This window comes from Trachemys scripta, chromosome 7, assembly GCF_013100865.1.
Source record: "Trachemys scripta elegans isolate TJP31775 chromosome 7, CAS_Tse_1.0, whole genome shotgun sequence".
NCBI lineage: Eukaryota > Metazoa > Chordata > Testudines > Emydidae > Trachemys > Trachemys scripta.
The window spans coordinates 105,381,784-105,397,242 of record NC_048304.1 but is presented as its reverse complement, the minus strand read 5'-3'; the positions used below and the strand labels follow the sequence as shown (position 1 = coordinate 105,397,242).

The following is a 15,459-nucleotide window of genomic DNA, read 5'->3' as shown; positions in this document are numbered from 1 at the left end:
ATAACTGTCTTTTGATGATTAAAAATCTGTGGCTATTTCAAACATTTTTAGTACTTACCCATTTTTTAAATTAACATACACTTTGTTCTTGATAAAGTCGTTCTTAAAAAAGGTTTTGGATTTCTACCTGAGGGGACTATAATCCTTTTGAATTTGAGACGTACCTACTTTACTTGTGTCCTAAACCAATTCACCTGAAAGAAAAAAATCTGCATTCTTCAGATGAGAGAAGAGTAAGGAATTGCTCCTTAAACAGAACATTAAATTTACATGAAAGTCAATGCCTTGTTTGTTTCCTATGGAACTACATTTACCAAAAAAAAAGGCAATAAGTCTTCAAAATAAACTATGTAAGATGTATCAAATTGGCCATTAGAAGCCTTTCATCAGTTACGATAAGTGCCTCCTGTGGACATTCAATCCCATTCAGTCAGATCTCAAGTGGCTTCTTAGGCAAGGATTATCCGCCTTGTACCAGGTAATTTGCAGACTGACTCTTGTATCATTTTCTTTAATTCATAAAACAGTACAAGATAGCTATTTCACTTCATGGATAGTCTTTGTCAAAGTTTACTGTTGAGCAATCCCAGTAGTTCCTCTGTGGCGGTGGAAAGAATTATGAGAAGAGGATAACTTGTTGCCTTACTGTCAATTGGTCTTCTTACAACATTATACATTCACCAATTGAAAGGACTCTTTGTTGTGTATTTTCTCAGACACATGCATAAAATAGCACAGCTTGGTTAACTGTCTGCTAAGGAAACTTGTTTATATACAGCAGTCACATAGATGGTATTAAAATATTAGCTTAGTTGCTTCCTTTTCATGATAGGACCAGTCGTATGCAAACTCTGAATTAGTTGATGGATGCTAGGAGAACTGTTTACAGGTAAGCTACAGCTGGTCTGCCTCCTTGGGACTTGGAGTTCTGTTTTTCTGATGCACAGTCTTTCTGCCCAATGGAAATTGCCAGCATGGAAGAGTTTAGATTTAAAGTTTCACACAATTTCTTTTAAAATTGTTTTTGCAAGATTGAAATAGGAAACACATTCTATTCTTTCATAAACGTTGACTCTTAAGCTCTAAAATATTACCATCAGTTGTTGTATGACTCACTTATTCTCAGAAATCAAACTATCATCTTACTTGCTTTACCTCTTTTTCTTGCTGCCCACTGTTCTAGGTTTTACACCCGTTGGAAAGAATGGGAGTCATGGTACTCCCAAAGCTTTGGTTTACATTTCTCACTGCGAGAGGAACAGTGGCAGGAAGATTGGGCGTTTATACTCTCTCTTGCTAGTCAGGTAAGAAAATTTTCTTTAAAATCTTACTCTAGGAAGGGATGTAGAATCTGAAGAGCAATTTCATAAACTTGCATTATTCTTGATTCAGCCCAGAGTTTTGGGTTATTAAGGAAAACATCAACCATTTTTCTTGCACCAGAAATTGCTAAGTGTTATGGATAAGGTCTTCTCCACAAGAATAAACTGTAAAATTGTATTTGAAAATTGAATTTATAATTTCTGAGTTTACTGGTAGCATCAACAGTTTTGCTGAAAGGTTATTTTTCTTATCTGGTAGGATGAAGCTTGTAGGAGATGGGGCACCAGTTTCTGTTCTGTTTAATGCCCTGCCTCCTTCCCCAAACACCTTAAGTAATTGTAGAGAATGAACATGTCTACAGACTTTTTGTGAGCTTGAACCACTAAAGCACTGGCAAATTAAGAGAGTGCATTTCATAATCCAGTGCTCATGTGCCAAGTGCATTTTTAAACCTTTATAACTATGGTAAAGTAAACCATATTTTCAGACTCTCTAAATGGCATATCTACAACCTAGAGACTATCTCCCTGTCAAATTTCCATCTTCTACTGATGTGTTAGAACAGCTAAAATTTACATTTTTTCCCATTATTGGAAAAAGAGTATTTGTTTTTACTTTTCTCAAATGTCTGAGTTTTTTGGTCTCAAACTTTGCATAAAAGTTCACAGATGAACACAGAACAAGCCTGTTGTATTAAAAAAAAAAATCAGGGAAATATAATAAGCAACTGAAAATGGCCTATTTAAAAAAGAATGCTTGTGCAACCTCAGTTATAGGTGCATTCTCCCTGTAATATTTAAATACTGTCCATGTTACAAAATATGTTGGTCAATCACTTGAGTATTCTAACTTTAGGTAGGTAAACTTCCTGCAAGTGAAACATTCCAGAAAAATATTTGATTATGGAATCTAAATGACAGCCATGACTTCAACAAAATTTTAGTTGGATGAAAATCTGGTTTTATGGAATTCATACAGAAGCTGCTTTGTCAATCAAGTTAAACAGAAGTAAATGTTAGATCAAAGTTCTGTTTCAAGTATTGTCTGTCTTTTTTTTTTTTTTTTTTCCTTTGGTATAGCCTGGAGCAAGTTTGGAGCAGACACATATTTTTGTACTTGCACATATTCTTAGAAGACCAATTATAGTTTATGGAGTAAAGTATTATAAGAGTTTCCGGGGAGAAACGTTAGGATATACCCGTTTTCAAGGTAAGCCTCGATACCTAATTATAATTTGTACTTCTTTAAAAATGGGTTTTAAAAGAGTCTGAAAGCAGCTTGATATAAGATTCTAGTGGAAGGGAGGTGGAGTGACTTTATACAAAAGTAGCTGTTGTTTTAAGCCTTGAATTCTTATAAACCTGTGCGTTCAACCAGTGGTTTAACTCCTTGGTAGGGGAGGCTGATTATCGAAGTACAAGATTTGCTGGCAGCAGACATGTGCAGCCAGAGTGAAAGGATGAATGTTTTAAATGCCACTTAATACATTCTTTATAGACTTGTTAATTGCATCCAGTTTATTGAGGATCATTATTACATGTTTAGAAGCCAGGAGAAATGTGTAGAATAATGAAGGTGGTGCTGCACTATTCTAAAAAGTGATTTTCAGGGGTGCAGCTTACCCCCATTTCAAACAGAAAATCCGTCTGCATTTTGTTTAGTCAATGTTACTGTTGTAATATATAATGGCACAATATGGTTATGTGAGAAACAATAGCAATGCTTCACTAAACACTGGATTAATGGAACTCTGCAGAGTCTTAGGTAATGGAAAACCACTTATAGAAGATCCTTGCCTGAAGTACAAAACACACAGATTTTAAAAAATGAAGTAATTCATAAATGGTAAGAAGTAAATTAATTTCATAATGAAATACTATTAACCATAATTATATAGGCCAGGCTATTTCTAAATGATTGGTTTCCCCTTTAGATTTAGCAAGTACAGAACTCATCTCATTAGCATTTTCATTGTGTTTGTGCATCATCAGGAAATCTTGACTCCAAATGTTAAGGGGTTAATAGAAAAAGTCTGAGGGCTAGGAACTGTAATGAACATTCCTGGTGGTTCTGAACTGGGATCCTTAGTAAAATTCAAATAGTCTTGTCATTATTAGGTTTATTTTTAAGATGAATGCAATTGCCAAGGGCATTTTCCTGCTTTCCAGTTCCTTGTGGGGAGAGGAGTACCTTTTAAAAGTTGCAACATGTTAAGAAACTATTAAAGATGTTTTCTAACCTGTGGCTTAATGGAAGGGCCAGCAGAAATCTGTAGAAATTTGTCATATTCTGTTCTTCTCAGTTCTACAGATTTTTTTGTTTGTTTAATATTAAACTGGAAAGAGCAGTCCACAAAACCTGTTTCAACTATATCTTCATCTGTGGTACATGTGTAATATATTCTGCATTGTTTAGCATTTAGCACAGTGGGATTCTGGTCCACGATTGGGGCTCCCAGGCATTATTGAAGTATAAATGATTAGAATCCCTAGCTCCATGTATACCAGGTTATTAGAAGTTATAATAATTCAGTTTATAACTAAACTGATGTATTTTACATGCACTGAAGGTGTTTGTTCAGTGCCTTTTATAAATTGGAGGGATTGTGGGGGAGATCATCATTCAAATAATAGTCTCACAACAAAGTGGGAGACCTAAACTGAACTCTGGACTCCCACTTTTACTCCCCAGGCTTATAAAAGCTAGGAGTTACAAAGGTATCTGCTGGGTAGCCTTGAGGACTAAGCGGCATGCCTTGTCACTCCACAGCGCCCCCCTCTCACGTGATTTGCGCAGCAGCCTATAGGAACAGTTAAAGGAGTCATCCTCTGGGCTAGAGGTAAGATTCATATTAAGGTAGCTAGAGAAGATGAAAGGGAGTGATAAAAAAAAATAAGATTGGAATAGCAGAGGAAATGGTAGTGTTTCTGGTATTTTTCCATTCTTGATCAAACATTGAACCATAAAGTTGGCATCTTGCCTTCAGCAGTAGCCAATTGTTTTGCCAAGTACTTTACCTCAACCTCTGTATAGAATACAGTTGGTTATGAGGGGGATTCCTTCTTGACCCCATTCCAATACCTTACATTCTGAAGTATGAAATTAGATGACCCATCTTTTAGTATGAATAACTACAAAAGATATTTCTGGTCATCCTACAATCTGTTTGTAACAATCTGTAGCAATTAATTCCACAGACTTTCTGCCATTATGTGTGATTGATCTCTTGTTTATGTAGTATGAGGTGACAAAATAGATGCTGACCAGTTCTAAAAAAAAATAATTTTTTTTTTAACCAAACTTGTAATTGTGCATTCCTCAATTAATTTTCCATCTTTCCTGCTCGGTTTTCTAGGTAAAGAGGAGCCCAGCCTTTGTCGAATGAATGTAAATATGTTACTTTGTTTAACTGTCTCTAGTTCATTAGACTCACATCTGTGTATATCCAGAGGTGTACGTTCAACTTTGCCTAGATGCTAACATATAAATATTTCAGTGATTTGGAAATGAACACCTAAGGGTGAATGGAGATGAAGGGCATGTATATGTCTTTGCTATTGCTTCTCTGCTACGCTTAGCAATTTCCATCAAGACAAACAGCACACTGATAGTTTCAAAAATTCCCTTTGTATAAGAGATTGAACAGAGAATTTCTTTTTACAATTAAAAACACCCAATCTGTAGAAGGCAGTAAATATTGAAATGTTGAGGGACTCCAACATTGCAGAATTAGACTTTGTATTTACCACTTTCTAGTGGCTTTCACATAACCTGTGAGCTAGTTGTCTTTGGTTTTGGGCAGCTTTGCAAAACTTAACTTACCTAGGACAAGAGATACTTTAAATCACCCATTAAAAAGATGTTTTTTTTTTTTCATTATGCCTTGAAAAGATTTTTGTGCCTTGGCTAGTAAAGTTTCATTGCAATTTTACCAAGTTGGCTTAGAGAGAGAGAGAGTGTGTGGGGGGGGTGGGGGAGGGAAGGTGAGGGGCAGTGTAAATAGAGGGGGAAAGATGTGACTGAGCTAGTTGTGCCAGCCAAAACTAATGCTTTAATATGGACTTTTAGTGCCTTCCATTTGAGACCGGAAACTAAGGCAGATATGCTGTGACTTGCCCAGGATCACAGCAGTTCGAGAGTTGTCTATAATAGGATCCAAATCGTCTGACTTTCTCTCAGTCTATCTACAGGACAGCACTGCTGTCACTCCAATAACAGCCAATTGATTCCCAAAAGTGCAACTGACCTTTTAGTATTTTGGTTAAATATTAAAAATGTTATTGAGGGTACCATTTACTCCGCCTAAATACCACACCAGGATGTGTACACTTCAAGACATAACCATGAAATTTTTGAAAATAAGGTAGCATTCTGAAGTTAGTTCTCATGTATTCTTGAGACTTAAATTCTGGATTTGATGGCTTCCAGCATAGATATCGTTCTTAAAGTCTTGCATCCTTTGTTTTCTGTAACTTATCTTGCTGACTACTCTGAGACTGTCCCAACTCAACCTGTATCTTTTACAAACTCATTATTTAGCTGATAATCAGATCCTTTTATAAATCTTAATGCTAGCAGTTCTTTCTAACAGCATTTATGTGAATGTTATGTGGTTTCTTGGTTTAAAAAAAGAAAAGAAAAGAATAATGATGCTGTTATTCTCAGTAAACTCATCCACTATTTGGAGACACTGAAACTGAGGTAAGTGTCTCTCAGTCACTACCTGTTTGGCAAAGTAGCTACATTGGTTTGGTATGTGGGAAAATTTGTTAATCAATTTACAGAACTTTTTAAAAATGTTTAAGAGAAACTTAGTGTGAGCTGAATATTTCTTGTAAACCATATATTCTTCGTGGAGTGCTTGCTCATGTTGATTCCAAGTAGGTGTGTGCGCGCAGCATGCAGAGTCGTCGGAAGGTTTTTCCCCCTAGCAGTACCCATCTTGTCCTCTGTGGAGTCTCCCGTAGAGTTGTGCCTTCATGGTGGTGTATATAGGTCTCTGCCAACCTGCCGCCTCTTCAGTTCCTTCTTGCCACCAGCAGCAGTCATTGGAGCTGCATCTCTCTCTTGCCTCAGCAAGCGTTTCCCCTAGTGATCGGACTTTTGATTATCCTGTAAATAATTCATTAGTTAGTGTTAGTCTTAGTAGTTAGATAGAAGTGGGGGGGTTCCCACCCTCCAACCTCAGTTCCCTCCCCTCTTGGGGTTCAGGACCAAGGGTTTAAGCCATGTGGGACCTGCCACAATTCTATGCCAATGGGTTCTGCCATAAGTGTCTGGGGGAGGCACATCAGACAGATCGCTGCAAGATCTGCAAAGGGTTCCGCCTAAGAACAAAGAAGGAAATGGATTTCAGGCTCAAACAATTCCTTATGGAGGCAGCCCTCCGACCCCAGCCGGCTCCGGGCCAACAGGACCCAGTACCGAGCACCTCCGTGTGGTGCGCTCCAGCCTCCGTTAGAGAGACTTCACCGAGGAAGGACTCTAGGCATAGAGACCCTGGTGCCAAAGCCCACAGAGGTAACACGGCACTGCTCATGCTCACCAGTGCCGCATAAGTGGCACAAGAAGACAGAGGGTGCTCACCCACGGTGAGAGCAGCCGGGTCTGACAGTGCTACCGATGTGTGTCCCACACAGGGGTTCCCGGCACTGGTCTCGCAGGAGCTGGCACGGTCAACTTCGGGCCTGCAAAAGGGTCTGTCGAGTCTGGTACTATTGGATTCTCCTGCTACAGATGCCAGGTGGAGGATCTGGAGCTCCCTTCTCCCCCTCTCTGCGTCCCCTCCTCCCCCTTCCCCCTCCCCCCCCGACACATTCGAGGCAGCCAGGAACTTGATTGCCATGACGGCTGCACAGTTGTCCGCCAGCTGAGACAGACCTCCAGCACTACAAGGTATGGTGCCGTCTAGAGGCAAGCCCACAATGATGAGGAACCACTCGCCTTCTCCGCGGCACCATTCTCTGGCACCACCATGGTCTCCACGCTCAAGGTCCCCGTCATCGGACTTGGAGGCAGAGTCCTACTATTCCAGGTGCAGTCGGCACCAATTTGAGTGGTGCTGCTACAGGCAGGAGGCGGGGATGGTGCTGTGGCAGGCGCAGTGGCAGGGGCCCACGCAGTGGTCTTTCTGGACCCCATGGGCATACCATCAGGCCCAGGGCATGTACTCCAGGGGTTCCCAGTCCATAAATTCAGAAGGACTTGTCTCTTTACCACCTCGGGACTGTCCCCTGCCTCCTGGCACCGAGACGGCTTTGGTCCATGGTGCAGAGCCCTGTCCACTTTCTGACTTCACCACTGGCACCAAAGCCGCTGTCTGCGCTGAACAGCATGGTACTGCGCAAGACACATTGAGGGAGCCGGAGGAACATGAGGGCCTGGTACCATCTAGAGCTTCGTCGTCCTTGCTAGGCGGTGGCAGGGTCTTCATCCTCTGGGCCACCCTCCATTGATGGTAGAGTGCACCAAAAACTGTTGCGTAGGGTGGCCCATAACATGGGCTACAGGCCAAGGAGGTGGTTGAGTCTGAGGACCCCATGGTGGACATATTTAACCCCATAGGAGACATTCACCCTTTAAAACTATTCATGTCACTACGAAAACCTTGTGGCAGACTCCTGCCTCCATTTTCCCCCTACAAGTAAGGGAGTGGAGAGGAAGTATTTCGTCCCCTCTAAGGACTACAAATATTTGCTCATCAACAGCAGGGTTCGCTGGTCGTAGCGGCGGTGAATGAAAGAAAGATGGGCAGCAGGGACCAACTCCATAATCCAAGGACTTGAATAAGCTGGACCTATTTGGCAAGAAGGTGTACTCTACCAGGGTGGGGGTGGGGATGGGGTTCCAGCTTCGGATTGCTAACCAGCAAGCAATCCTCAGTAGATACAATTTCAATTCATGGGACTCTATATTGAAATTGAAGGAGTTAGTCCTGTCAGACTCCAGAGCGGAGTTTGCTGCCATAATAGAGGAGAGCAAGACAGCGGCACAGACCTCTTTACATGCCTCACTAGACGCAGCAGACTCGGTCATGCAGACCATGTCCTCTGCCATAGCCATGAGGAGGAGCTTATGGCTCCAAGTGTCGGGTTTCCAACAGACAATTCAGGACTTGCCCTTTGCTGGCATGGGGCTGTTCTCGGAGCAGACAGACTCGGTACATTGAAATCATTGGGCCTGCATAGCCTCGCCACCCAGCAGAAACACTTTAAGCCCCAACTTCCTCCATGCTTCTACCCTCCCCAGCCTAGGCAGGACTTCTCCAGGAAGAGGGTCAGGAGTGGCAGGCGAAAGCCTCCCCATCCACTGCCCAGTCAAGGCCAGAGCTCAGTGAGGCAGTCATCAGGCTCTAAGCAAGCCTTCTGACGGCGAGCCCGGGGGCGACACACCAGTCCACTCACCGGATCCTTCATCCTGTTTTCTGAATCGTCTGTCCCACTTCTACTGTGCATGGTCCCACATAAACTCAGATTGCTGGGTCCTTTGCACCATAGAAGTGGGATATTCTCTCCAGTTCTGCTCCTCCTCCCTTCCCCATCCCTCTTCAGGGACCCTTCTCACGAGCAACTCCTCATACAGGAGGTTCAAATGCTCCTCGCCATGGGAGCAGTTGAGGTGGTTCCTCAGGAGCTAAGGGGCAAGGGATTCTACTACCAATGTTTTCTAAGCCCCTAAAGCCAAAGGCGGTCTCAGACCCATTCTTGATCTAAGAGGCTGCAACAGATTCATGAAGAAGTTACAGTTCCACATGGTCTCTTTGACTGCCATCATCCAGTCTTTGGATCTGGGAGACTGGTATGCCACCCTCGACCTGAAGGACGCATACTTCCATATATCGATCATTCCAGCCCACAGATGCTTTCTCAGGTTTGTAGTGAACCACAAGCATTACCAGTTTACGGTCCTCCCCTTTGGTCAGTCAGCAGCCCCTCGAGTTTTTACCAAGTGCATGGCAGTCATAGCTGCCTTCTTAAGAGGAAGGCAGGTGCAGGTCTTCCCGTACCTCAAAGACTGGCTGGTCAGAGGCTGCTTCAGGGTGCAAGTGGAGCAATACATCCCCTTGATGAGATCCACCTTTGACAGGCTGAGTCTCCTTCTGAACGTACACAAATTAACACTATCCCCTATTAAGAGAATAAAGTTCATTGGGGGCAGTGTTGGACTCGGGTCAGGCCAGAACCTTCCTGCCAGAGTCTCATTTTCGGACAATGCAAGACATCGTACAAGGCTTCAAGCAATACCTCCACTACCACAGCAAGGAATTGCTTGAAGCTCCTCGGACATATGGCAGCTTGTACATAAGTGGTACAACACGCAAGGCTGAGACTCAGACCTCTCCAGGCCTGCCTTGTATCAACTTACCGGCCAGGGTGTGACAACCTGGACAAAGTGGTTACACTTCCACCGCCAGTTCTCGGGGTCTCTCCAGTGGTGGCTTAACCCACAGGCAGTGGTATCCGTGTGGGTCCCCTTCACCAAACCACAGCCCTAGCTGACCCTGGTCATAGATGTGTCAGCATTGGGGTGGGATGCTCATCTGGGAGAATTCAGGTCCCAAGCTCTTTGGTCGCAAGACAAGATCTCACTTTGCATCAGTGTCAAGGAGCTTGGAAGTATCCTTCCTCCCAGGTTCTCAGAATGAGCTGATGGACTATCTCTCAGCAGGTCCTTCCACAACCATAACAGTCCATTTGCCCGGACGTGGTGAACAGTATTTTCCAAAGGTGCAGAGTTCCCCAGATGGACCTGTTTGCCACAAAAAGCAGCAGCCTGCAGTTCTGTTCCTTCCAGAACCACGGCCCAGGCTCTCTTGCAGACATGTTCCTCCTCCCTTGGATGGACCAACTGTTGTACATGTTCCCACCTTTCCCATTTGTCCACAAGATGCTGCTCAAGATCCACAGGGAGCTGGCCTCAGTCATATGATAGTGCCAGCCTGTCCTCGCCAGCACTGGTATACCAAGCTCCTGGACCTATCGGTGGACAACCCAGTCACATTGCCCTTGCTTCTGGATGTGATCACTTAAGATCACGTCCGTCTCCAGCATCGAGTCTCTCCACCTTTCTGGTTAAACCCAGTAAAACTAATATGCTCTGAGTTTGTTAGGGAGGTTCTCCTTGGCAGTAGGAAACCCTCCACCAGGGCCACCTACCTGGCCAAGTGGAAGAGATTCTTGATCTGGTGTTCGCAGGGCTGCACCCCTCCGACACAGGCACCAATACCTCTCATTTTAGACTATGTACTGCATTTAAAGAAGCAGGGCCTGTCGGTCTCATCAATAAGGGTTCACCTAGCTGCCATTTTGGCATTCCACCCAGGAGTAGTTGGCTGATCAGTCTTCTCCAACCTGACGGTTGGTTGGTTTCTTAAAGGTCTCAGCAGATTATACCCACAGGTTAGCCAGCCGATTCCGTCTTGGGACCTTAATCTAGTTCTTTCAAGACTAATGGCCCCGCTTCGAGCTCCTAGCGACTTGCTCATTACTTTACTTGTCATGGAAGATGGCATTCCTGGTCACAATAACATCCGCTAGGAGAATGTCCGCGCTTAAGACCTTAACTTCCAAGTCTTCTTACACCGTTCCTTATAAGAACAAGGTGCAACTTAGGCCTCACCCAGCCTTTCTCCCGAAGGTCGTCTCTCAGTTTGATGCCCAGGAGGACATTTTTCTACCAGGCTTTTACCCTAAGCTACACACTAACAGTCGGGAGCAAAGGCTCCACTCCTTGGTTGTTCGGCGAGTATTGGCCTTTTATATCGAATACACAAAGCCGTTTCGTGAGTCGAACCAGCTGTTCGTCGCAGTAGCAGACAGGATGAAGGGACTCCTGTCTTCTCAAAGAATTTAATTGTGGATCACGTCCTGTCAGGTTACAATTTAGGAGAGATACCTGCCCCTGCACTAACAGCACATTCTCCTCAGTGGCATTCCTAGCTCAGGTCCCGATCGAGGAGATCTGCAGGGCCGCGACGTGGTTGTCGGTCCACATGTTCCTCTCATTATGCTATTACCCAGCATGCCAGGGACACTGCAGTATTTGGCAGAGCAAGCCAATGGATTTGGGGATTCTTTTCACTAGAGCACAGCTTCCTGCGTGACAGCTGTGGAAGTCTATCGGTGGCAACTGATGGTGTGCAGCTGGTGCTTTCCTCCTTGATCTTAGTTAGTCCTCTCACAGACCCTGTGATCAGTGATGTGAGAGTAGGCCCCCATGAAATCCTAAATCTGAGCTAAAAGTTAACTGCCAAACTCTGCAGGCGGAGGTGGGGCTGGAGAGGACCTAAATGATTCTATGGGAGATGAGAACAGCCTTTTAATATTTTTCATTGTATCTGTGGTGGAAGACTAGGGTCAATTCATAATGTTGCATATCTGAGATCTCCTGGTTTTGATATGGGGGTAAAGACAGACAACTGAATGTCCTTGCTTTTCTTGTTTTGTCTTATAATTTTCATGCTACTTAGTTTCTTCTGAAAATTGGAAATTAAATTGTAATTAGCATCTTTTGACATGGAAGCACTCAATCTAATAAATTAGTTTCCCATTAATGCTTCATCGGTTTGGGACTTCATATATTTTTAATATCAATATTTGATTTACTGAAGTCATTTGCCTAAATATGCGTGCAGAATTAATTCTGAGGAATTGCAAAAAATTTTGTTGTTTTTTGGTAACTCATCCTCATTCTGCATCTCTTTCTACAAATTTAGGTTAATCAAATGGAAAGTTGACCATTTGTTTAAAATTCAAAAATTTAATTTAAACAAAATGTTAAAGGGGCACTCAGTTAGTAGTAACACATCTGTAAGCCTAAATCTAATAGGAAAAATTTCCAGAGAAAATTGAAATAATTTTATATTTCCCAGTAGTGTTTGCAATCCAAACATGGCCAGTTCTGAGTACCTGGAAGTACGTGTTAAAATGTGCAGACTGGTTCATTGATTTTCATTGTTCAGAAATATTTAGCATCCCTTTTCAGTATTGTCCTTTTGTGTGTCAGTGTTCCACGAATGTTGTAGGAGCAAAGATATGGCTTGTATTTTGTTGCAGCCATACCTGCCTAACACATTGCAGGCAGCTACACTACGAAAGGTTGCTATGGTACATATGCACTTGGCTTACGCACAGCTATTTATGAACTGTCACAAGGTAAGGCAAGCTTTTGCTTGAGTTATCTTGCAGGAGTACACATCAAGAATTACTCATGTTCCTAGAAGAAAAAAATCCCAGCAGTGCAATTTACTCACTTTATTTCTGAAATTGGAATGTGAAACTAGTCTAGGTTTCAACTAGTCTTTCATCTAAGCAAGTAGTATGATCTTTTGGTGTTTCTCTGATAATTTGATATAAATAACACTGGTCTTCAATTTTTGAGAAGTCGTCTGCTTCAGAGATAAAATGTGCTATTTATATATTTTGATGTGCTGAATTCAAATATGACAATTAAAACAACTGATTAGCTACCGTCCAGCAATAGTCTTCAAGCAATGATGGGCTCCATTTGCCCTGATAGCGTTTCTCCATTGTTGCAATGTCCTGGTGAAATCACTTGCCGTGCTCGTCGCTCACTGCTCCGCAGTTCGGTGGAAAAAAATCTAGATGAGAGTGCAAAAAAATGTATCTTTAGTGACATGTTGCAACCAAGGCTTTTGTATGCTTTGAGGAGGTTTTCCACCAAGGTTGTCTGCCTTGTTGTTTCCGAGAAAATTTATTGCCACTAATGGAAGGCTTTCCATGCCGTCTTTTCCTTGCCACGCAGTGCATGGTCAAATGCATCATCTCGAAGAAGTTCATGAATCTGAGGACCAACAAAGACACACCTTCCTTTATCTTAGCTTCACTTAACCTTGGAAATTTTCAACGGAGGTACTTGAAAGCTGCTTGTGTTTTGTCAATGGCCTTGACAAAGTTCTTCATCAGACCCAGCTTGATGTGTAAGGGTGGTAACAAAATCTTCGTTGATTCAACAAGTGGTGGATGCTGAACACTTTTCCTCTCAGGCTCCAATGACTGTCGGAGTGGCCAGTCTCTCTTGATGTAGTGGGAATCTCTTGCACGGCTATCCCATTCGCAGAGAAAACAGCAGTACTTTGTGTATCCAGTCTGCAGACCAAGCAAGAAAGCTATAACCTTAAAATCGCCACAAAGCTACCACTGATGTTGGTCATAGTTTATGCACCTCAAAAATTGTTTCATGTTGTCATAGGTTTTTCCTTCATATGGACTGTATGACCAACTGGAATTGATGGCAGTAAAACAGCTTTAAGACTCGTCTTCGATGAATCAATGAACAGTCTCCACTCATCTGGATCGTGAACGATGTTGAGGGCTGCCATCACACCATCGATGTTGTTGCAGGCTACAAGATGACCTTCCATGAAGAAGAATGGGACAAGATCCTTTTGATGGTCACGGAACATGGAAACCCTAACATCACCTGCCAGGAGATTCCACTGCTGTAGTCTGGAGCCCAACAGCTCTGCCTTACTCTTGGGTAGTTCCAAATCCCTGACAAGGTCATTCAGTTCACCTTGTGTTAGGAGATGTGGTTCAGAGGAGGAGGATGGGAGAAAACGTGGGTCCTGTGACATTGATGGTTCAGGATCAGAAGTTTCATCCTCTTCCTCTTCCTCGTCTGACTCAAGTGAGAATGATTTTGGTGCGTCAGGAACCGGCAGTCCTTCTCCATGGGGTACTGGGCGTATAGGTGATGGAATGTTTGGATAATGCATAGTCCACTTTTTCTTCTTTGACACACCTTTCCCAACTTGGAGGCACCATGCAGAAGTAACAATTGCTGGTATGATCTGTTGGCTCTCTCCAAATCATTGGCACTGCAAAAGGCATAGATTTCCTTTTCCTGTTCAACCACTGGCAAAGATTTGTTGCACAACTGTTGCAGCATACGTGTGGGGCCCACCTCTTGTCCTGATCTCCAATTTTGCAGCCAAAATAAAGGTGATAGGCTTTCTTAACCATAGTGGTTATACTGCGCTTTTGTGATGCAAAAGTCACTTCACCACAAACATAGCAGAAGTTATCCACACTGTTCACACAAGTACGAGGCATCTCTGCTCACTTTGGCTAAACAGAAATGTGTCCCTTTGCAAAATCAAACACTGACAAATAAGAGAGCACGACACTGTATGATTTCTAGAGCTGATATAGGGCAATGTGTTCAGCAGAGTGATGTAAGCTTTGTTATGATTGCATCATCCATGACTTCTAGGAATAACATGATGCAATTCATATCATGTATGACACAATACTAGCTTCAGATTGCATCATTCATTGTTTTGCCTAAAAAGCAAGTACTGTCCAAACCCAGTCATAGATTTATTCATAGATCCAGTCAAAGATGTATTTTAGTCATTTCTGGTTTAAATTGAGATCCCTTCCCTTTATAACTCACCTATCCTCTGCCATTCCCAAGTCAAGGGTCGTATATACTGACCCAATAGCATATCTTGAAAACTAGAGCCAATCAACAATTTTAAGCATCATTTTCATTCTCAGTGACCTGGAATTAGTAAAGTTTGACTACATTTATTTCAGAAGCATTTTGGCTGTAGAGCAGTGTATTCAGCTAACAAAAGCAGCTTGGAAACCCCCTCTCCACCAAAAATCACTTCAATGTAAAAGAGGGCTCCAGTTCCAGTTCTGTGTCTTATCCCTTTTTCCTTTTATTTCTAGGTGTATATTTACCTTTGTTATGGGAACAGAGTTTTTGTTGGAAAAGTCCTATTGCTCTGGGCTATACAAGGGGCCACTTCTCTGCTCTGGTTGCCATGGAGAATGATGGTTATGGCAATCGAGGTGCTGGTGCTAATTTGAACACTGATGATGATGTTACCATTACTTTTTTACCATTGGTTGACAGCGAGAGGAAATTACTGCATATTCACTTCCTTTCTGCTCAAGAGGTAAGAAGCATTTATGTGGCTGGCAACTTTTTCCACACTTATTTGTAAGTACAGGAGGTCTCTTTTTGCAGTCTGACATGTTTGAAGTTTTAAATACACTTACCCTTTTCCGATTCTGCTCTCCTCCCCATAATTTGAGAGGAGAGTGCAAAAGGATGCTTCTCACCTCTTTGGAACTTGGTTTAGTTTCTTACAAGTTGAATGTAAAT

The 15,459-nt window shown here is 42.7% G+C and overlaps 1 protein-coding gene across 2 annotated transcripts in view; it reads left to right on the top strand.

Annotated features, from left to right (window-relative positions):
• ZRANB1 (zinc finger RANBP2-type containing 1) overlaps positions 1-15,459 on the top strand; it is an 82,258-nt gene that overhangs the window by 61,820 nt on the left and 4,979 nt on the right. For both annotated transcript variants that reach the window (XM_034775261.1, XM_034775262.1), the window contains exons 7-9: positions 1,184-1,304; positions 2,403-2,532; positions 15,021-15,250. In XM_034775261.1, coding sequence (XP_034631152.1) covers positions 1,184-1,304; positions 2,403-2,532; positions 15,021-15,250 — 481 coding nt within the window. The remainder of the gene's footprint in view (positions 1-1,183; positions 1,305-2,402; positions 2,533-15,020; positions 15,251-15,459) is intronic.